Source organism: Gymnoscopelus braueri (genome assembly GCF_963280865.1).
Source record: "Gymnoscopelus braueri genome assembly, chromosome: 20".
Lineage (NCBI taxonomy): Eukaryota > Metazoa > Chordata > Actinopteri > Myctophiformes > Myctophidae > Gymnoscopelus > Gymnoscopelus braueri.
In genome coordinates, this window is record NC_137622.1 from 32,899,286 (window position 1) to 32,917,581 (window position 18,296).

The following is an 18,296-nucleotide window of genomic DNA, read 5'->3' on the forward strand; positions in this document are numbered from 1 at the left end:
AAGATGATACTTTCCTTACACCAAAACATGGAGTTCAGATATTTACCCTAAGTGCATGGAAGCAGGCCATTTTAATGACAAGGTGCGGCTTAACATGCGAACTAAACACAAAGGGGTGGCCATGACCCATGTAGGCCATCTGCCAGGAGTCCAATACTGCAAATGGCTGGGTCTGTGTAAGCCCTGGGCTGACAATAAAGTCACTGTGCTTAAAAAGATGCTAACAACCTTTAATGGGAATGAAAGCCACAGCAACAGAATGCCAATCCTGGCTGTTTTCTTGTGGTCCCCGTAGCCAAGACTTTTATCCGCTTCCATCAATTACCCCGTCTGAAGTTGATTAATTGAACACTTAGGGACAAAAGGGAAACTTTTTTTATGAACTTTGGCCAAGACTAACTCGCTGGGTGCAGAGTCTGGTGAAATCAACAGGAACGGTAAAAAAGCCACTATTTCTTTGTCTCTTGATCGTATGAGAAAAGTCAGCATTGAAGTATTTGCCAAGAAATGAAGGTGTGAAATATTTATCTAAATGATGGGGGAAAGAGTTGAAAAGTTGTAGGTTGGTTGGTGGTGTTTGCCACCTGCTGTGGGACATGCATGCGGGGCGCGTGGGGTAAATCTGGGGCCATGGCTGTCAGCAGTCTCTTGGTTATGCATGCTGAGTCGGAGTGTAGATACAAGGGCCAAGAAAAAACACTATGTTGATGACATGATGAGGGCCCTGAGATTTACATGGTCACACTACCACCATCCTCCTACCATGGCATGGCATGGTAGGAGTGTGCGAAAGAGCTATTTGTGTGTGCGTGTGTTGCATGTGTTTGTGTGTGAAGATTTTGTTTTAGGAACAACAGTGGAACGTCTCATGATATAGATAAATCCAGAGTGTCAATGCTTACGGGTGCATTGTTACACTCTCAGAGTTAAATTAACATGCCGACTTTTGCCGCACAGGTCCGGTGTTGTGTGTTGCTCCCTCCTCCCCCAGGGTGGAAGCCCAAACATGACCCCTATAAAGAGAGAGGGATGCCCACTTTCCGCTACCCTCAGCCATGGCAGTCCTGCCTCAGGGGAAAGGGGGCCCCATAATTTATTATTTGTTCCCCTCTTGTTAAGGAAATACTTTCTCAATAGCTCACTCGACTTTGTATATTTTTACAATTCTTATTTTCTTCCCTGATTCAACCCCCCTCCACCTTTTCTCTTATTTATTTGCTTTATAAACACCAGCCCAGTCGCTTACTTCCACACCGCCTTGAAGAAACCCTAAAAAATGACTTTTCTCCTCACTGCGGACAGTGTTTATTTGCCCGGGCGATCTGGCAGGGATAAGGGTATTTTGGGGTTACCTGTGTGTAGGTGGAAAGCAAAGTTGTGTCATACAAGCTGACCTGGATACCATTACCTCAGGCCTTAATCAAATTCCTCAGGTGCAAATTGAAGATATGTTGACTGATACCATGAGCTCAGATTTCATAATTCATGGTCCATGGTTCTGTCACTCTTCACTTGAAGGCATTCCAGTCAATGGGATGTTATGGACTCAACAGTTGCTCAGTCAGCATGAGCAAATCATTTGTAAATCCTATACTGAAGCATTCAGTCTTCATATACTGTATACTTTAGTTTAGGCTAAGGGAGCCAGTTCCAGTTATTTCCAATTACTTCTTTGTTTGTTGGTGTTTGCCAGTTCGTATAATGGCTTCTTTTACCCCCTCCTCCACACAACTCATCAAGGCCAAAGGGATGAAAAGGCCAAGGCCCCTTGCTGACCACTGACCCATGACGCAGCTTTGAAACTCTCCTCTCAAATCAAATTGTCCGGCTTGAAGGAGCAGAGGTGCCAGAGTCCTGCCCCAGGCCACTCATTGTCACAGCCTGGATTTTAGGGGTTAAAAGGCATTTCTTTCAGTTGTCTTATGATGGACGGCAAGCGAAAGCAGGGGGGTTTTAGGCATTTCCACGCTCATGAAAGAAGAATGGTGGAAATACCTTAATCGTGAAATAAAAGCGGTTGCAATCGGTTGCATCACCAATCCTAGAGCTATACTGTATTCTGATAAGGGCATTACGATGAAGAAAAAGTCACATGTAGAGAAGAGGGGCAGAACGTCAAACATTTTCAAAAATAGAAGATGTAGCCTACAAGCTTGTAGCGTGGCACGAAGTGACGTGTTGTGAGCTTGTATATCTGCTATTTTTGAGAAATTTACTGTTATAAATCCTAAGAGTTTTCTGAAAAACTATATATTTAGCTAAAATGACACAGATGCTTTCCCGGTTTTAATGGGCTAAAATAGTGGTATGTTCCATATATTTGTGGAGTTTTGAAGACATTCCCCCCACCTTTCCTCATGAGATGGGCCTCAGAGCGACAGAGTAACTAAAAGAGGGAAATACAAGTCTTCATGGCAAAAATAAATGTGGCCCTCTTTCCCAAGAGACGAGCAGAGGAGACAGATATTTTAGTATCAACCGTGAGGCCAAGAGAGAGCGACCCCTTGGGGTCAGGGGAACATAGTGGTTTGTGGATATACATAGTTTTACTCCATGCAAGTTGTATAGGATGGAAGGACTGAAGGAGCTTATGTCTCCTAGATCCAGTCTTCTGACGACATGACTGAGTACTGCGGCCCTGAGAAAAACAGACACAGTGGCTTCCTCCCGGGGCTGGCCGTGTTTCACGTCCGGACAATTAAACAAGTCACTGCAGCCGTGCAGCCCCAGCCCTCATCTCCAGACACTGATCTCACTTAATGCAGAGGGTAACTTCTCGAGGGGTTCGCTGGCTGTGGCTAATCTTATCTGATCCGTTATTAGCGGCATTTTTCATCTTTATGGCCGAGCTAACAAGCCTTTGATATCATTAATAGCTGGGAACGTTCACATCGTAGGTTAAGCATGAAGATGAATGAAGGAAGCACCATGGAACATAAATCATCCTCTGTTCTGTGCACGGAAAGGGTAGCCTCTCTGCCACAAGAATCCCAAGTGTATTATTGTCATCATATTACGCTAAACAGTCACAAAAGAAAAACACTCCGAGTTGATATAAGCAGAGGGTTTATTATATTCATTATCTTCCCTGGTAGAGTACTTTATAGTCACATATAAAATACTCAATGAAAGAATTGTCACATGGTTATTTCAAAACAGGGCAGAAAATTGCCACCGTGCCTTTTCAAAAGAAGCAGAATTAATAAAACAGCCGTATCTTTTAAAGCCATCCAGGTGCGCATTCTGTTGAAACAGCTTCATGAACCATTTGCAAACTAAACATGCTGCAAGTACACATGACCAGTTTGACTGCCAATTATGTGTAAAGACAACATGAACACATGACTTCATTCACTAGATGACTGTAAAAGCTAAACAAAGTTGGTCTGCCTTGACTGGCTGAGAGCATCTTATCAGCGAGTGGAGAGGGCAGAGGTTAAGTGCTGGTGATCGGACTTCATTTGACTGATGGGTGAGGAGGGGGTATCAGGAACAGAATGATTCTACGGAGCCACGCGCTGGGGAGGTTTTTTCCTCTATCTAAGTGTGTGTGTGTGTGTGTGTGTGTGTGTGTGTGTGTGTGTGTGTGTGTGTGTGTGTGTGTGTGTGTGTGTGTGTGTGTGTGTGTGTGTGTGTGACTTAAGAAACTGTCCTCTCCTTAAACTCCTAGATCACAGACACACTCACACACACACACACACGCACACACGCACACATCTAGTATGAATACACACTCATGGCATTACCATCCCCCAGCCTATTTTAGACAGTTCCATCTTTCTTGTGGTCTGGGGGTCATCTGCCAGCGACCTGTTATCAATGGCCTTGCCCGGGCCCCCAGACGGCATTAATCTCTCACGAGAAGTTTACATCTGTGCTCAAATTGCGGTCGGGGGTGCTTTAACCTTCATCCCATACGTCCGAACTGGGTCTGGTTTTTTAGCCGTTGTGCGTCTGCTCCTGATCGGTGTGTGGGGGGAGTCTGTCCGTTCTCCAGTCAGTCCATCTGTCTCCAGTCACAGGCCACACAGCCTCGCCTCCTCTTCCTCCACCAGACCCCTGAGAGACAGAAAGTAGACAAAACACAACTTGGAGATGACCTGTTTAATGTATAGAAACACATTGAGGGGAAGCGCACACAGGATGGCAGTGACAGTGATCACCAGTTGCCTCTTTTCGGTGTGCAGAAGACATCTGTACAGGGCATGTTCCTTAGCTGTTTGCAGCTCAGTTCATGAACAGAACACCCTCAGAACAGACTGAATTACCGAACAAAAGGCTCACATCAACACATGAAGTCCATTTGGACTGCATCTGCCCAAAACCACACTGGGAATCTTCCACAGGCAATGTGCCACCCAGGACCGGCAGTCTAGGGTCGTTACTCGTTAGTGTCTGTTCTGCAGTCAGCATCAACAACTTCATTTCTTATTCATGGTTTTAATCATGGATGACAAAACACGGTAAATAAAAAGTAAGGATTGAGGGAAAAAAACACTTGGCACAGACTGTTTGCCTTCCGTGCACCTTAAATGTCTGTTGGGTAAAAAGTGGGTTTTAAAACTACGGCGAATGCGGTGTGTGTGTGTGTGTGTGTGTGTGTGTGTGTGTGTGTGTGTGTGTGTGTGTGTGTGTGTGTGCATGTGTGTGTGTATCTGTGGAGTGACTTTAACAGGCTGGTGTAGAAAGGAACTGGCAGTGACCCAGTGCTCCGCTCTGACAATGTGAGATCCTCTTTGCCCATTCTAATGAGGCTTTGTGTGGGGCTGGCCTCTTCCTGAACGCAGGCCTACAAGGCATGATGGAAGGGCTAACCGCTAAGATGGGGGGGGGTCTGTAGGGGTGATCTGTGGCAGGAGGATAGGACCGCCGACGTGCGTCACTCTACATATCAGCATAGCAGATGGTGAAGCATCCTGAACGGAAGGAGGCCATGACATAAATGTCTTGAAGGACGCATACAGGAAATTGCATCACACTCTGTTTGTGGGTTGGGGAACTGCTTTGACCCCAGTTGGTCAATGATGTCAGCTCTTTCTTTATCAGGGATATCCAGGTGATGTTATGTCGGGTCACACTCAGATAATACTGGACAGGATATAATCAAAATCATGTGGTTTCTGGAGGACCATCAGTGGCGATCAACCCCAGAGGCAACTTTGTGCATTACAGAGTGCAGACAAAAACAATAGGCTTTTACTTAATTTCAGCTCAGCAAAGTATCGATTATAGAATCTTCCCTATCAAAGTTAATGCTGTTTGCTCCATGAAATGTTTTCTAAAATGAGTCTAACACAATTGATGTAACATCACAAGTTTGCAATGGAATAGCAAATAATCTTTGACCCAGAACTTGGCCCAGCAGAGAATCTGACCTGTAGGCAGCAATTTCAATGTCTCTGGCCATCTTCTCATTTAGCAGTTCCTTGTAGTCCTCACACTGCTCCTGCATCTGGGATTGGAAGTCAGCCTCCTGGTGCCTCATCTCCTCTAAGGTACACTGAAGAACACACACACACACACACACACACAAAGGGAGGGAGAGAGAGGGAGGGGGGACAAGATTAGAATAGAACTCCTCCCGACCACCACAGCTGTGATTAAAGGTGCGTGGGCGATAGTCACAGTTTATCGCCTTACCTCCAGATCGTCAATCTCCTCCAGGTACGCTGTTTCCTTCATCTCCACCTCCTCCTCCATCTCCTCATTGCACTTCTCAAGTTCCGCGAGCTCCTTCTCCAGCTCTGCACTCTGCAGACGTTCATTCATAACATGTCCAAATACACGGAAAAACACACACATAAGCCGTCCCAATAAAACGGAACGGCAGAGATAAACCGATAGATCATGCTCCTTCTTAAAAAAAAAAAATCGCACCCCCCCCCCCCCCCCCACAATCCCAATGTCTGAGGCACTGTCTCCCACTGTGGGTAATTACAGCAATCACAGAAGTTCAACAATTAGCTGTCACAGCCAGATGGGGATGGAAGGCGGGCTTGCTCGTCTTTCAGCTCAGATCAGAGGGGAGGAGGAGGAAGAGAAGAGGAAGAGGAGGGGGGGGGGGGGGGGGTTACTACTCACAGGCTGATGATGACTTTACAACCTGGCCATCTCACTTACTCACACACACACACACACACACACACACACACACACACACACACTCTCTTCTACCCCGGCATGATAAGTGAGGCCTGGCCTCTTGCATGTGCAATTGTGCAATTGTGCATGTGCATGTGCATGTGCATGTGCATGTGCATGTGCGTGTGCGTGTGTGTGTGTGTGTGCGTGTGTGTGTGTGCACACACACACACAGGCATGTATGGATGTTGCCAGTGAGCTGCTCTATTATATACATCTCTGCGTCAGGCCTGATTTCATCACAATCTGTTTGTTTGGCCATGTTGTGTCTCAGCGAGAAACTGGACCTGAGGCATTCATCACAAGCACAGAGAGATAGGGGGGAGAGAGAGAGACAGAGAGAGAGAGAGACAGAGAGAGACAGCGAGAGAGAGAGAGAGGAAACAGAGCAGATCAAGCCCTCCTGTCCATCCGTCAGGGCTTGGAGTTGAACAGAACGAGGGTTCGTGTGCAGCATATATGGGGGCGCTGGCTGCAAGAGCTCAGCTGTGGTTACGGAGGGCACTGTTTATTTAAAGAGTCGGAGGCAGTGCTACGACCGCAGTTAATGAGAACCAAACCACCACGTTTGTCATGGACCAGGGCAAGGTGTCGGCTGCGGTCTGACCGCTGATTGATCACCTGGCGACGGAGGTGAACTGTGAGCAGTTACTTACTATTAGTGCAGAGTCACCGGGCGAGTGCATACGAGTGGCAGCTGTTGTGGTTCGCCCCTCAATTGATCTCTTACTCTTAGCGGGCCTACTACAGAGCCTACATTTTTGCTCCAGGAAGCGACTCTCTTATGACCATTTTTCTCTTATCGCAAAAAAAAAAAGCATACAGTTTAAAGGTGGCAGCTGACGGAGTATTTTCATTCTTCCACTTGGGGAGGAAGTCTTCAGAGTGTGGCACTTTAAGAAGTTTATGATGAAAGCGGGGGGAGCTCTCTGCACTGTGGAAGACTGTCCTTTAATAACGGAGGCAATAAATCCCAGTTTGATCCAAAGCAGAACCCTTCACGTGTCCTGCTGATGTGTCCAACAGAGTAAACACTCCGGTCAGCAGGATCCCCCACACTCTGTTGGTCTACTGTCACTCAGTGGCCCCCCTATATCCCTTCCCTCAGCTTTCTGTGGGAAACCATTCATTCTCGCCATTACATCTGATTTAGTAGCTGGCGGCCGACGCGGAGCGCATTGCGGGTTCCGAGCCTGAGAATGTTTTTTAAAGTACAGTTACAGAAGGAGATGGATGGCTGAGCGGTTAGCCGTGGAAAGATTTCAAATGACAGGTGAAGGAAGTGTGGAAAAACGCAGTTAGAAAAAATAAAAACAATATAAGGGGAGGCCGCTCACCAGCTTCTTCAGTTCGTTGGGGTCTGTCATCTGGCGCAAATCTTTGGCATTGACCTTTGACCCCGCCGCTTCCAACTGTTTTAATTCTCCACCGATGGGAACCACCGCTGATGAGGATCCGCATTCATCCTGGAAAAAAACATTGAAAGGCATTTGCATCTACAATAAACATTCACAGTCGCACTGGGAAATGCACAAGAGCGTTTGTTCTAAGATGTGAAGTGCATCTCGAAGCACAATCAGAGACATTCATGACTCAGCCCCTCCCACAGTCTGATCTTGACACAGCCGTCCCTCCTTGTGCCCACCATATCCCTGATTAGAGGGAACAAATGACACAGCAAATAAGCGGCATGAGGGTGCACAGGTGTGTGGGAGCCAGCCAGCCATTACCATTACCATTCAACCCTGATGGCAATCATTTTAGCACTGAGACAATTGCACCTTGTAATGGAGGCAGGCGCAGATCTGTGACCAGCTGGCAGGGGAGGGGAATGGAGGTGGTTGGGGAAAGGGAAGAGTGGAGGTGGGCGTGGGGAGGTAAGTGGAAGAGAGAACGCCAATTGCTGGAGGGGGATTGGGGGAAATAAGAGATGAGGTCCATTTTGAGTCATTTAACACTCCCAAAAGAATGCATTGTGGCTGCAGATTGCACCATGATTTGCGCATCACTTGCATGAACGGCTTAAGTTTTCCGAAAGATATTGTGCTAATGATATGAGAGAGCAACACCATCATCCATAAAGTTTTGCAGCTTAAGTGCACTTTGCCCTTGATTTCCATGTGAATGCAATTATGTGGAAAAGTATAATGGTGGCTTTTGCGCCACACTATATATTAGTGTGCTGTCTCTGACTGTCACAGAGGAGTTTGTGGAGCTGGTGGTGAGGCGTTATGTAGGCCTAGCAAAAGCCTGAAAAGGAACAATGCCAGTGTAGCAATCATTATGGTTAATTTTATTTGTGCCAATGGACTGAACCACTGGCAATTTGATGCTCTTTTGCCTAAAATTATTATTTTCCACAGCATATTGGTTGAGAAGAGGAACTGTGCTCGAATGTTTCTTTTAATTAGGCTACATCTGGAAATTGGACTATTCATGAAAGACATTGTTTTTACAGACAGTGCTTGAATTGGGCCGTTACTCACTGGTCCAGTACCAGTTTTGCTTACTTTTGCCCGCCTGAGCACCCCTATTACTTATAAGTACATCACATACCACCACTTACTGCTGAATCTAGGTACGGTGTTGTGAAGCCCAGCTATTTCCTAAGCAATTTCAACTGTCACAAAGTTGGATTCAGTGCTTAACCATGACATATGAGACCAAAAAAGTACAAAATAAGTGGCAGCGATAATAAACAGAGTAGCAATGTCCACACATTAAGCTCATCCTATCCTATATTAAAATTGGTTTAAGGGAGGATTGGCTGGCCGGCCGGCTAGAGGGCGGGCGGGCCTCTGACGTTACGCTCATGTCACCATGACTCAGCCATAAACATATAAGGAGTTCCCAATGCAGCTACGCCCAAGTATGTAGTGTGTTGTCTAACCTCAATGTGTCGTCATGCCATCAGGTGCAAACAAATCACTAAAGGGGGCATGCGCATATATGGGCATATACTGATGACATCAGGGATCTCCATATATGGGCATGAAGGGACATGGACTGACAGATACAGAGATCTCCATATATGGGCATAAAAGGGACAAGGACTGACAGATACAGAGATCTCCATACATAGGCATTTCAGACGGATTGGCGCTGCGACGTAGGTGAGCGAACTCTAGATGTTCGGGCCGCGTACAACAAACCAAAAAAAAGTGTGTACTCCTTTTGTGAATTCACCCCTCAAGTTAAATGAACACTCTGGATTTTGCTGTGCAGGGACCCCTTGTGAAGGAGCCCTAGGGGGGCTCACACACAACCAGTGGTGCTGAGGAGCCTGGGAAGGCGGCCAGCGGTCTGATTGCTGCCCTGACCTCTGAATGGGGCAGACTTCCTCAGCTCAGAGAGGGTCAGACCCACCGGAGCTACAATCTGACCCCAGCACCTCCTCACTTGTAACACACACACACACACACACACACACACACACACACACACACACACACACACACACACACACACACACACACACACACACACACACACACACACACACACAAAGCTGTTCTGTTCTGGCCCAGAACAGCACCTTAGGTTCTCAAGTTCTACCCAGTTGTTGTGTTAAGAGGGAAAGAAAACAAGTGGGACTGTCCCTTTGCGCAGCGTAAAAACTCTGATTTACGTCAGGACGTGACCAAACGTGTCAGAAGGAGCGATGGGGGTGACGTGGTGAAAGTAGGAAGCATTAACCAGCCACTGGGAGGACAGGAGGGTGGCGGCTGGTCTCTTGTTGGTACGGGTGCATGTGTTTGTGCAGACATACATGTGTAAAATGGTAAATTATGTTTAAGGCTTGGTGTTTTATGTTGCACTGCAAGTGGCTGAGGGGGAACAGTATTTCATATTCTTTATGTATGTAAGTGCAGAGGGCAATTGACAAATAAAGTGATTCTCTTGATGGTGTATTTATATAGCCCTGGTCCAGAGTGTTAGTGAGTTCTCTCTAACTCACAAACGCTCTGGACCAGGGCTAGTATTTATATCGTCTTTCTCCAAAGCAATTTCTTTCTACAATTTCAACGTGCATTGCATTCATCCGACCAGCCGTGCAAGGCACCAACCTGCTCTTCGGGAGCAGTTGGGGATTCAGTGTCTTGCTGAAGGACACTACGACACAAAGCCAGAGGGATCCGGGTATCGAGCCGGGGCTCGAACGGAGAACCTTCAATTCTAAGATGGCCACTGTACCTCCAACCGTGTGTGAGCCTGCAGGTGCTACCAGATTCTTATATCATCACTGTCAGGCAGATACCTTCTATCTCCATATTTCATCTTAAAAAATATTTTCATAAATTAATGCCTTAATTTATAGTTTGTCATATGACAGTGTCATATCAACAGTAGCCAATCTACACGTTCACAAATATCATAAATAATTGACCAATGTAAAGTATTAATAATAGCTTGTGTGACAAAATAATAATTACAGTGGACCCACTGGAACACAGCTTATTTCTTCCGGTTTTGGACATACAGTACAAGGATTCTGCCCAGCAGCGGCGGTATGTGTCTGTTTTCTCCTATAGTGTGCTGTGTGCCGTACCTCCAGGCACTCTGCCAGCTGGCAGTAGTATTCCTTTATGGCCAGGGCTTGTGTGATGTCAGGGCTGCAGAATTCTGTACCCGCCACTGCTAACGCTGTCCCTTCAACCGGGTCCGTCAAATCCTCCACTTCCTACACACAAAAATACATACACATTCAAAAATAAATACAAACACAGACAGTCACACACATACTGTATACAGTATATATAATGTATAGTCTACTATATAGTCTCAAGTTCATCCACTACAAGAATCATTATCATCAGCGCAGCAAAAGTTTACTGTAAGGGGAATGTAATGGCCACCAATTTGCCTAAGGCAATACACTGTTCTGGACGTGCTGATAATAACAGCAGTTAATAAAACAAAGGGGACTCCTGTGTTCGGTCGGTGTTCACGTTTCCCCGCACAGAGAGTTATCGAGTTATCGTGTCCCAGAGGGACTGTGTTAAACACCAGGCAGCCCGGCGGCCTTCTCCAGCAGAAAACACAGCGTGATGGAGTTGCCTCCATTTCCTCTCTCTTGCCTTCATGCCTCTACAGTATGACTGAGGCTGGGACGTGTCTGTCATCCCCCTGGTGAGGCAGGGAATACAGTAGAAGATGGGGAGGGGTCTGTGTGTGTGTTTGAACTGAACCCTCTGATGCAACTACTGTAGGATGCTTGTACCGTGCTCCAATCTTCCCCCCAGTATCACTGTTGCTCCTGGCAACAGGGACACTTGCAAGGTGACTGAGGTCACAGACCACAGCTGTGTTGTCACCTCAGGACCGGGCATCAGTCCAACACTCCCGATTGGCCTAAGTGCTGCATCTCGAGTCAATTAAAGGCTATAAACTCTTCATTACTTACATCATGCTGTAGCTATCGTGTTCTGGTTCTCACCGTTGCGTGTTGGGCCTCCATGTTTGCCAGCTGCCCTTCATAGATTTCCACTTGCTCTCTCAGGGCCAGACAGTCTGCTGTCACTGCATCCACTTCCTATGTGGTGAACAGAGAATTGAGTCACAAACAACAATCATAAACCAAATCAAGCTCTGTTGAACTGACTCGGTTCAATCGAAACCATGACTAACTAATACAAATGTGCAAATGTTTAAAAATAAATAAATAATGCATTTAACATTCGATTCCTCCTGTGTGTGTGTGTGTGTGTGTGTGTGCGCGTGCGTGTGTGCTGGTCAAGTTACACAGTACCGATTCGATGGAGCATGCCAACATCCACCACTGTGCAACACTGCCAGTACCAGGCCCAGTGCAGCGTGGGCACTTGAGCACATCGACAGGATGAGGAGAACAATAGAGACCCACCTTAAGTACCACCATCAGTACCAGCACAACCACCGCAATGCAGAGGAAGGGGGAGGAGGAGGAGGAGGAGGAAGAAGAGCAGGAAGATGCAAAGGAGGCTGGCTAGGGCTAATTAGAGACAAAAGATGTGTCCAGCAATCCATTCGCCGGCAGGGGTTCTAAAGCTCATATAGGCTTTTTAAGTGGCTGATTAATTGGCGACAAATTAAATCACTGCATTTACATTTGATTGGTCACAAAAATGGCGGAGGGGGGGGGCAGTAGATAGGGCTTCTGAGACGTACTTTGGCGGCAGGGGGCGAGGTAGCTAGCCTTGTGTCTCGGTTCAAACATGAGCGAGCACTTGCAGAGACTGGCGTGCTCCACCGCATGCTGTGCACTGACAACAAATCCTCTGCTCTCCCCCCACGGCATGTCATCATGCCTTCTGTTTGGAATCTCGAGTTTGATTCAGGGGCCAATGTCAGATCCAGCCCCTTCACATTGTTTTGTTGGCTCGACTAGACCAATGTTAGCACAGAATCCTTCAAAAGCAAACATCCACTAACAATTAACTTACAAAATATCCTGTGCCTATACAGGAGTTGGTGTTAGATTGTGTAAAGAAGTGACTGGGAACACCACAGGGTTGAAGGAATAATATCAGACGATAATACCAATGATAAGTCGATGGAGCCTCATTTGCTGGACACCAACAAAGCCGTCCATCCCTTGTTTCATCCCTAGCCAGTGTTAGTCTATCACCATGTTGAGTGATCAGCAAGCATGCTTCTTTCATAGAAGAACTACGGGGTAGCATCCTCTCCTCTTCCCCCATCCCCCTGGCTAATTCCCACCAAGCTTTGCAACCTTCCAGGCAGCTGCTTCCTATTCAGAAACTCAGCCCTCTGCCAGCCAGCACATTACTGTCTGCGTTACATCTGTAAGGGGGAAATTAAAGCCTACATGACTCAATGAGGAGACATGGAATCAGCTTCCCTCACATCTGGCCATGGCAAGGAGAAGATGGGCTGCAGCATGTGTGTGTGTGTGTGTGTGTGTGTGTGTGTGTGTGGTGGGGGTCTCAGGTTGCACCGTGGCCACCGGCCCAGACTGTGTGAGTGACGGTGATCAACACCATTTGGGCAGAGCAACAGAGGGAGCAGCTGTACTGTGCTCCACCAGCAGAGCATGCAGACAGAGACAGAGACAGAGACAGAGACAGAGAGACAGAGAGACAGAGAGACAGAGAGAGAGAGAGAGAGAGAGAGAGAGAGAGAGAGAGAGAGAGAGAGAGAGAGAGAGACTGCTGCGGTATGGGAACACTGCCATCTAGTGCCCACAGGGCATTATTGCAATTAAGGTGTGCAAGGAGCGTTCTGTGCACAGTATTTGCTCTCACTGGATATACAGTAGATGGGCACTAACAAACATCTGATCTGGTCCAGTAGAAAGGTTGCAGGTCGACAGGGGACATATAGGTAGTATGACTCACTGTCCTATCTGTCTGTGCATGTTGTTATAAAGCAGAGCATTGTATGTCCTTCTGAATGGAAGCTGTCTTTGTATCAGGAGGCACACCAGACGCAGGTTTTTACCACAGAAACATCCTGCCGTTCCAGGTGAACGAGGGTCTTCTGATTGACAGCTATCTCATGCTCTTGCTGCAGACATTCCAGTTCTTTCTTCAGCTCCTCGGTGTCACACAGGATGTCATCCTGTAGGGGGACACAGAATAGACAGTGATGGCCCTCGACAGGTCTGCAGGTTAGACAGCACTGCCGCTGTGACAGCTGACGGGCATCGGTAAGATGCAATGCAAACGTAGCACCATGGCGGCATGTCACAGAGACTTAGATGTTCTCAACCTGTGGGTCGGAACTCCCAGGGGGGGTATTTTGGGGGGGTCCCCAGATGACAGTGAAGTGTCAGTTTAAGGACTTTTAAGACCCTTTTAATACCTAAAAGTATTTAATAAAATTAAGAGGGCAAAGAAAAAGACCATTACAAATTTAAAAAAATTGCCGATCTACAAGCTCACAGTTGTAGATCTGCTATTTTCACAACATTTATCTGTAGAACGAGTCAAACTAAATGTAATGCCTCAACTCCTACATTCCAAACAAGTGTTTATCAGGGTTGGGGGTCCCTATTCAAATATGATTATTTTGGGGGGTCACAGCCTGAAAATGTTGAGAACCACAGACTTAGACTTAGCTAGATCAGGGGTTTTCAACAAGTGGTCGGTGGACCACTGGTGGTCCGTGAAGGTATTGCATGTGGTCCCTGATCATGCATTTAGTAATGTAGGAAGGTGAAGATTTTTTATTTTATTTTTTATTTTCTTCCACGGAACTGGTGACCTATGATGACGCATCAATTACTTTCAGTCAGTTACTGGGAAGTCGAGGGTCAAGAAAATCTACAGAAAATGGGAGTTAGAATGTCAAGAAGGGGAAGTGTACCGGTCATCATTATTAGGAAATGTGCCCATATAATCGCATGTGTCTGCTCACTCGTACATAAGATACAAATCAATAGATCAGTTAACATGAGTTTATTGGAATGTTGGATAAAGTAAGAGAATGGAATAAGGGTAACTGTGGGATAGGAAATAGATCAGTGGTTCTCAACCTTTTTTTTTATAGCTCTGGACCACTCGCATGTTTCAGTTAAATAATGCCACGGCTTGATATAATTTGTTGCACATAGTATGGTGCAACGAATTAAATCAAGCCCTTAACAGTCATAAGCACTAATCTTAACCCAACACGACAGTGGTCCCCAGGTTGATTCAGTCAGGGTGGTGGTCCCTCGTTCACAATCAGTTGAAAACCCCTGAGCTAGATCATCAGAGATAAATAGTTAAAATACCTAGACACAGCATAGACCACCAGGCAGAGCCTTAAAAACAACTTTAACCATGGCATTGCTATTTTGGTCAAATTTTCATTACTCATCGTATGACGATAAAGTATGAAGTATAGAGCTTAAGAGGTTCTGTGTAACCAAATGTATGTATGTATGTATTTGGCATGGCCCGCATCTGAAAAGATTTTGTGCCAGGGAAGGGACCGCCATAAGAGAAGACTCGTGTTAAACATTTTCAAAATTATTCCAAATGTTTCAACATTTTTTAACACACCATTTTTGAATACCGGTAGCCAAAGTATAAAATAGGGTTAAAGTGGTTTAACAGATTTTGCTGATATATTATTAATCCATTTTGCTGGGGACCCCCTTGAACCCCCTCAAGGACCCCACTTTGAGAAGCAGTGTTGTACTTACTCTCTCCCTCTCTAGTCTCACCACCACGGCATCCAGGCTGTAGTCAGCCACAGCCACGGTGGTGGTGGTAGTGGAAGAAACCTGTTGGCTGTTCTGCTGGTCCTCTAGGTCCATGATCTTGCATTCCAGAGACTCATTCTCCAACTCAAAACAACGTGCCTGCAGGACAGAGAGAGAGACTGCTAAAAACAACTGAAACCAAACACATGATGGATGAACAAAATCATTCCCCAACACCAGACATCGCAAATAACAAAAATTGGGAAAGGTGCCATAGTCCAATTCGTTTAGAATGCTGTTTGCTGCCCTCCAAGGGTAAAAGACTGCTGAAGGGCTCACCTTAGTACATTGTGACGTGTAAGCAACACAGCTGCAGCTGATAAACTTGCTTTAAGTGATAGATTTAGGTAGGTTTTGTTAAAAGGCTCTATATCCTGATAGTAATCATTGCTATAAAGTGTTTGTTCAGTAACAGGGGCCTCCCCGTCTCTCCAGCTCTTTAATAAACAGAAAATACATTTTCAGATGGGTCACCAATTCCGTCCAATCGGAAGAGAGAACCCATTTATCAGCTTCCATTTCCAATTTACCAATTTAGTCTGCTAATTTATTTTGTTTCATCACTTCCAATTTCACTTGCTTATCTGCAGGAGTTCTCTTTCTTGATTGGATCAAGTGGGTATCCCGTCCTGGAAATGTATTTTCTGTTTATTGAAATGCTGGACAGATGGGGAGACCACTGTTACTGTACAAACATTCTATATTCTATAGCCTCTTTTTCACAAGATCAGAATAGCATGTTTTTACCCTTCTGTAGTTTTTGACCTTTAGAGGGCAGCAAACTAACAAAATAGACTATGGTTTCAGTCAATCAGTCTCTGAAATAGTTCAGTTGGACCAGTAGATGTCTTGGTCTTTTCCAGCCTTACCAGTTCAATAAGTCTGGCCAGGCGGTCATTGAGGGTAGCGATGATGGTGCGCTCCTGGGCAAAGCGGCTCAGACCCTCCTTATTGATTGCCTTGGCAGCTACAAAGTCTAGCTTGTCACAGTCACAATGATCGGCAGCTGCACTCCTGTAGGAGGGACAGTGTACAAAGGACTGACCTGATGTTGCACAAACATTTTATACTTTGTAGTACGACAATGTTGCGTGCCGAAAATAGCCGATATACAAGCTCACAGCTTGTAGATCTGCCATTTTTCTTTTTGCCCAAAGAGGCGCAATTTTGAAAGTGGTTAATCCTCCCTCATCAAGAATTTATATAAATGATGCACACACATACAGACAGACGGGTGACAAAATTAAAGGAAAAACCAACATAAAGTGTCTTTAGTAAGGCGTTGGGCCACCACAAGTTGCCATAACAGCTTCAGTGTGGCTTGGCATGAACTTGAGAACTCTACTGGAGGAATGGAACACCTTTCTAACAAAAGATATTCTCTCAGTTGGTGTTTTGATGATGGTGTTGAATAGTGCTGTCTGTCTAACACAGCAGTCCGAAATCTCCTATAGGTGTTAGATTGGGTTGAGATCTGGTGACTTCAGGGGGCCATAGCTATGATTCACATAATATTTTATACTCAACAAAACAAGATTCAAAGACACCTCGTGCCTGCAGGATGAGGGACATTGTCATCCTGGAAGAGACTATTCTCATCAGGATAGAAATATTTAATTATGGGATAACGGTGAACAAGGTAACTTTCATGCCAGGAATCCAAAGGTTACTCACTTACAGAGCATGAATATGAGGTTAATTGCTTAATTGTATCATGCAGTCCACATGTATGGAAGCAGATGCATTTGCCATGTTTCTCCATTCTCAGTTATTCAAGTCTTTCCTTTAATTTGTCACCCATCTGTAAATACAAGCATAGAGCGATGCACCGATGTGCAAATTTGGATGGTCACATTTTAGCAATGCAAACTAAACAAGGAGAATCAGAATAAACACTACTGTAGGCTACGTCCTGGCTTCCTCTAGTGAATGCTTTGCCCCTCCCATATCATGTCAGTGTAAATTAACACTGTTGAAGATGATGACATCACCACATGCAGAAAAGGCATTCGTCATCTTTCTTCAAACATTCCGTTGGCACTAAACAGGCGCACTTACACCGCCCTGAACACACAAGAACCAATCCCATGACAGAATACAACTACATACAATAATACTATGCATAAGATGATGAGTAATATAATTGTGTAATATTCTGTTTAGTTTTGCTGTATACATATGTATCACATGTCCTGCAAAAGCAAATCTCCCCATTTAAACATCGTTACTACAGACATATAAGCCCTATTTTATACAATTTGTTATTGAAAATAGTGAAAATAGCAATCCACAAGCTCACAATTCGCCGCATTCGACTTGCATCATTCAAAACATGTAGTGAACTTGTAGATCTGCTACTTTCAAAAATCTTTGCCATTTTTATTTTGAAAACTTTTGAAATATATTGGTTTAAAGTGGTTAAACTGTACCGAGTAATCATTCCAAAACCTGAATGTAGTACCTTATACCAAATCAACCCCATTTTACATTCTATTCAGTCTAACCCAAATCTGGTCCCAAGTCTCGGCCATTACAGAGAATCATACCGACCTGGTGGAGGCGCGGTACTGCCCTGCACACTGCATGCTGGACCCCCCATTTTGGCTCCACTGGGCTTCCTCAAACAGCTTGCGGTATGAAGACACTCTCAGCATGGCCATGGCTTTGGGAAGGGTACAGGTTAACGTTGAGAACAACAGGCAAATGGTGACAGCGGTTCTAAGCTGGGGTTCTTATACTTGCAGGAGACGGAAATGTTGCACCGAGGTGACAGATATTTCATAGGACATCACTGGGACCAACTATAGGACCCAGCATCAGTCAATAAGGATTTGTCACATGGGTGGGGACTGAGCCATAACAACCATGTTGTTTTCCCTACATTGTGCCTTCTTCAGAGCCTGCAAACAGGGTGTGCTCACTGACTGGGCTTCTGTAATAACAGGAATTATTTGAGAGAATTGGT

The 18,296-nt window shown here is 45.6% G+C and overlaps 1 protein-coding gene across 1 annotated transcript; it reads right to left on the reverse strand.

Moving 5' to 3' along the window:
- Window positions 1–3,049: 3,049 nt before the first annotated feature.
- vimr2 (vimentin-related 2) lies at window positions 3,050–18,150 on the reverse strand. Its single transcript, XM_080416370.1, has 10 exons — window positions 17,882–18,150; window positions 16,201–16,345; window positions 15,272–15,430; window positions 13,582–13,701; window positions 11,579–11,674; window positions 10,691–10,822; window positions 7,479–7,607; window positions 5,641–5,751; window positions 5,376–5,500; window positions 3,050–4,059 (listed from the first exon to the last, which is right to left on the reverse strand). Exons 1-10 carry the CDS (start codon window positions 17,989–17,991, stop codon window positions 4,017–4,019), a joined length of 1,170 nt encoding a protein of 389 aa, XP_080272496.1. The 5' UTR covers window positions 17,992–18,150; the 3' UTR covers window positions 3,050–4,016.
- Window positions 18,151–18,296: the final 146 nt, after the last annotated feature.

Excerpts from the sequence above, each read along its gene's own strand:
- vimr2 (XM_080416370.1), bottom strand. The coding sequence starts at position 17,991 with ATGGCCATGCTGAGAGTGTCTTCATACCGCAAGCTGTTTGAGGAAGCC. Across the intron at positions 15,431-16,200 it reads TGGCCAGACTTATTGAACTG|GCACGTTGTTTTGAGTTGGA; the intron begins GTAAGGCTGGAA and ends TCTGTCCTGCAG. Across the intron at positions 5,501-5,640 it reads AGGAGATTGACGATCTGGAG|TGTACCTTAGAGGAGATGAG; the intron begins GTAAGGCGATAA and ends TGTGTTCTTCAG.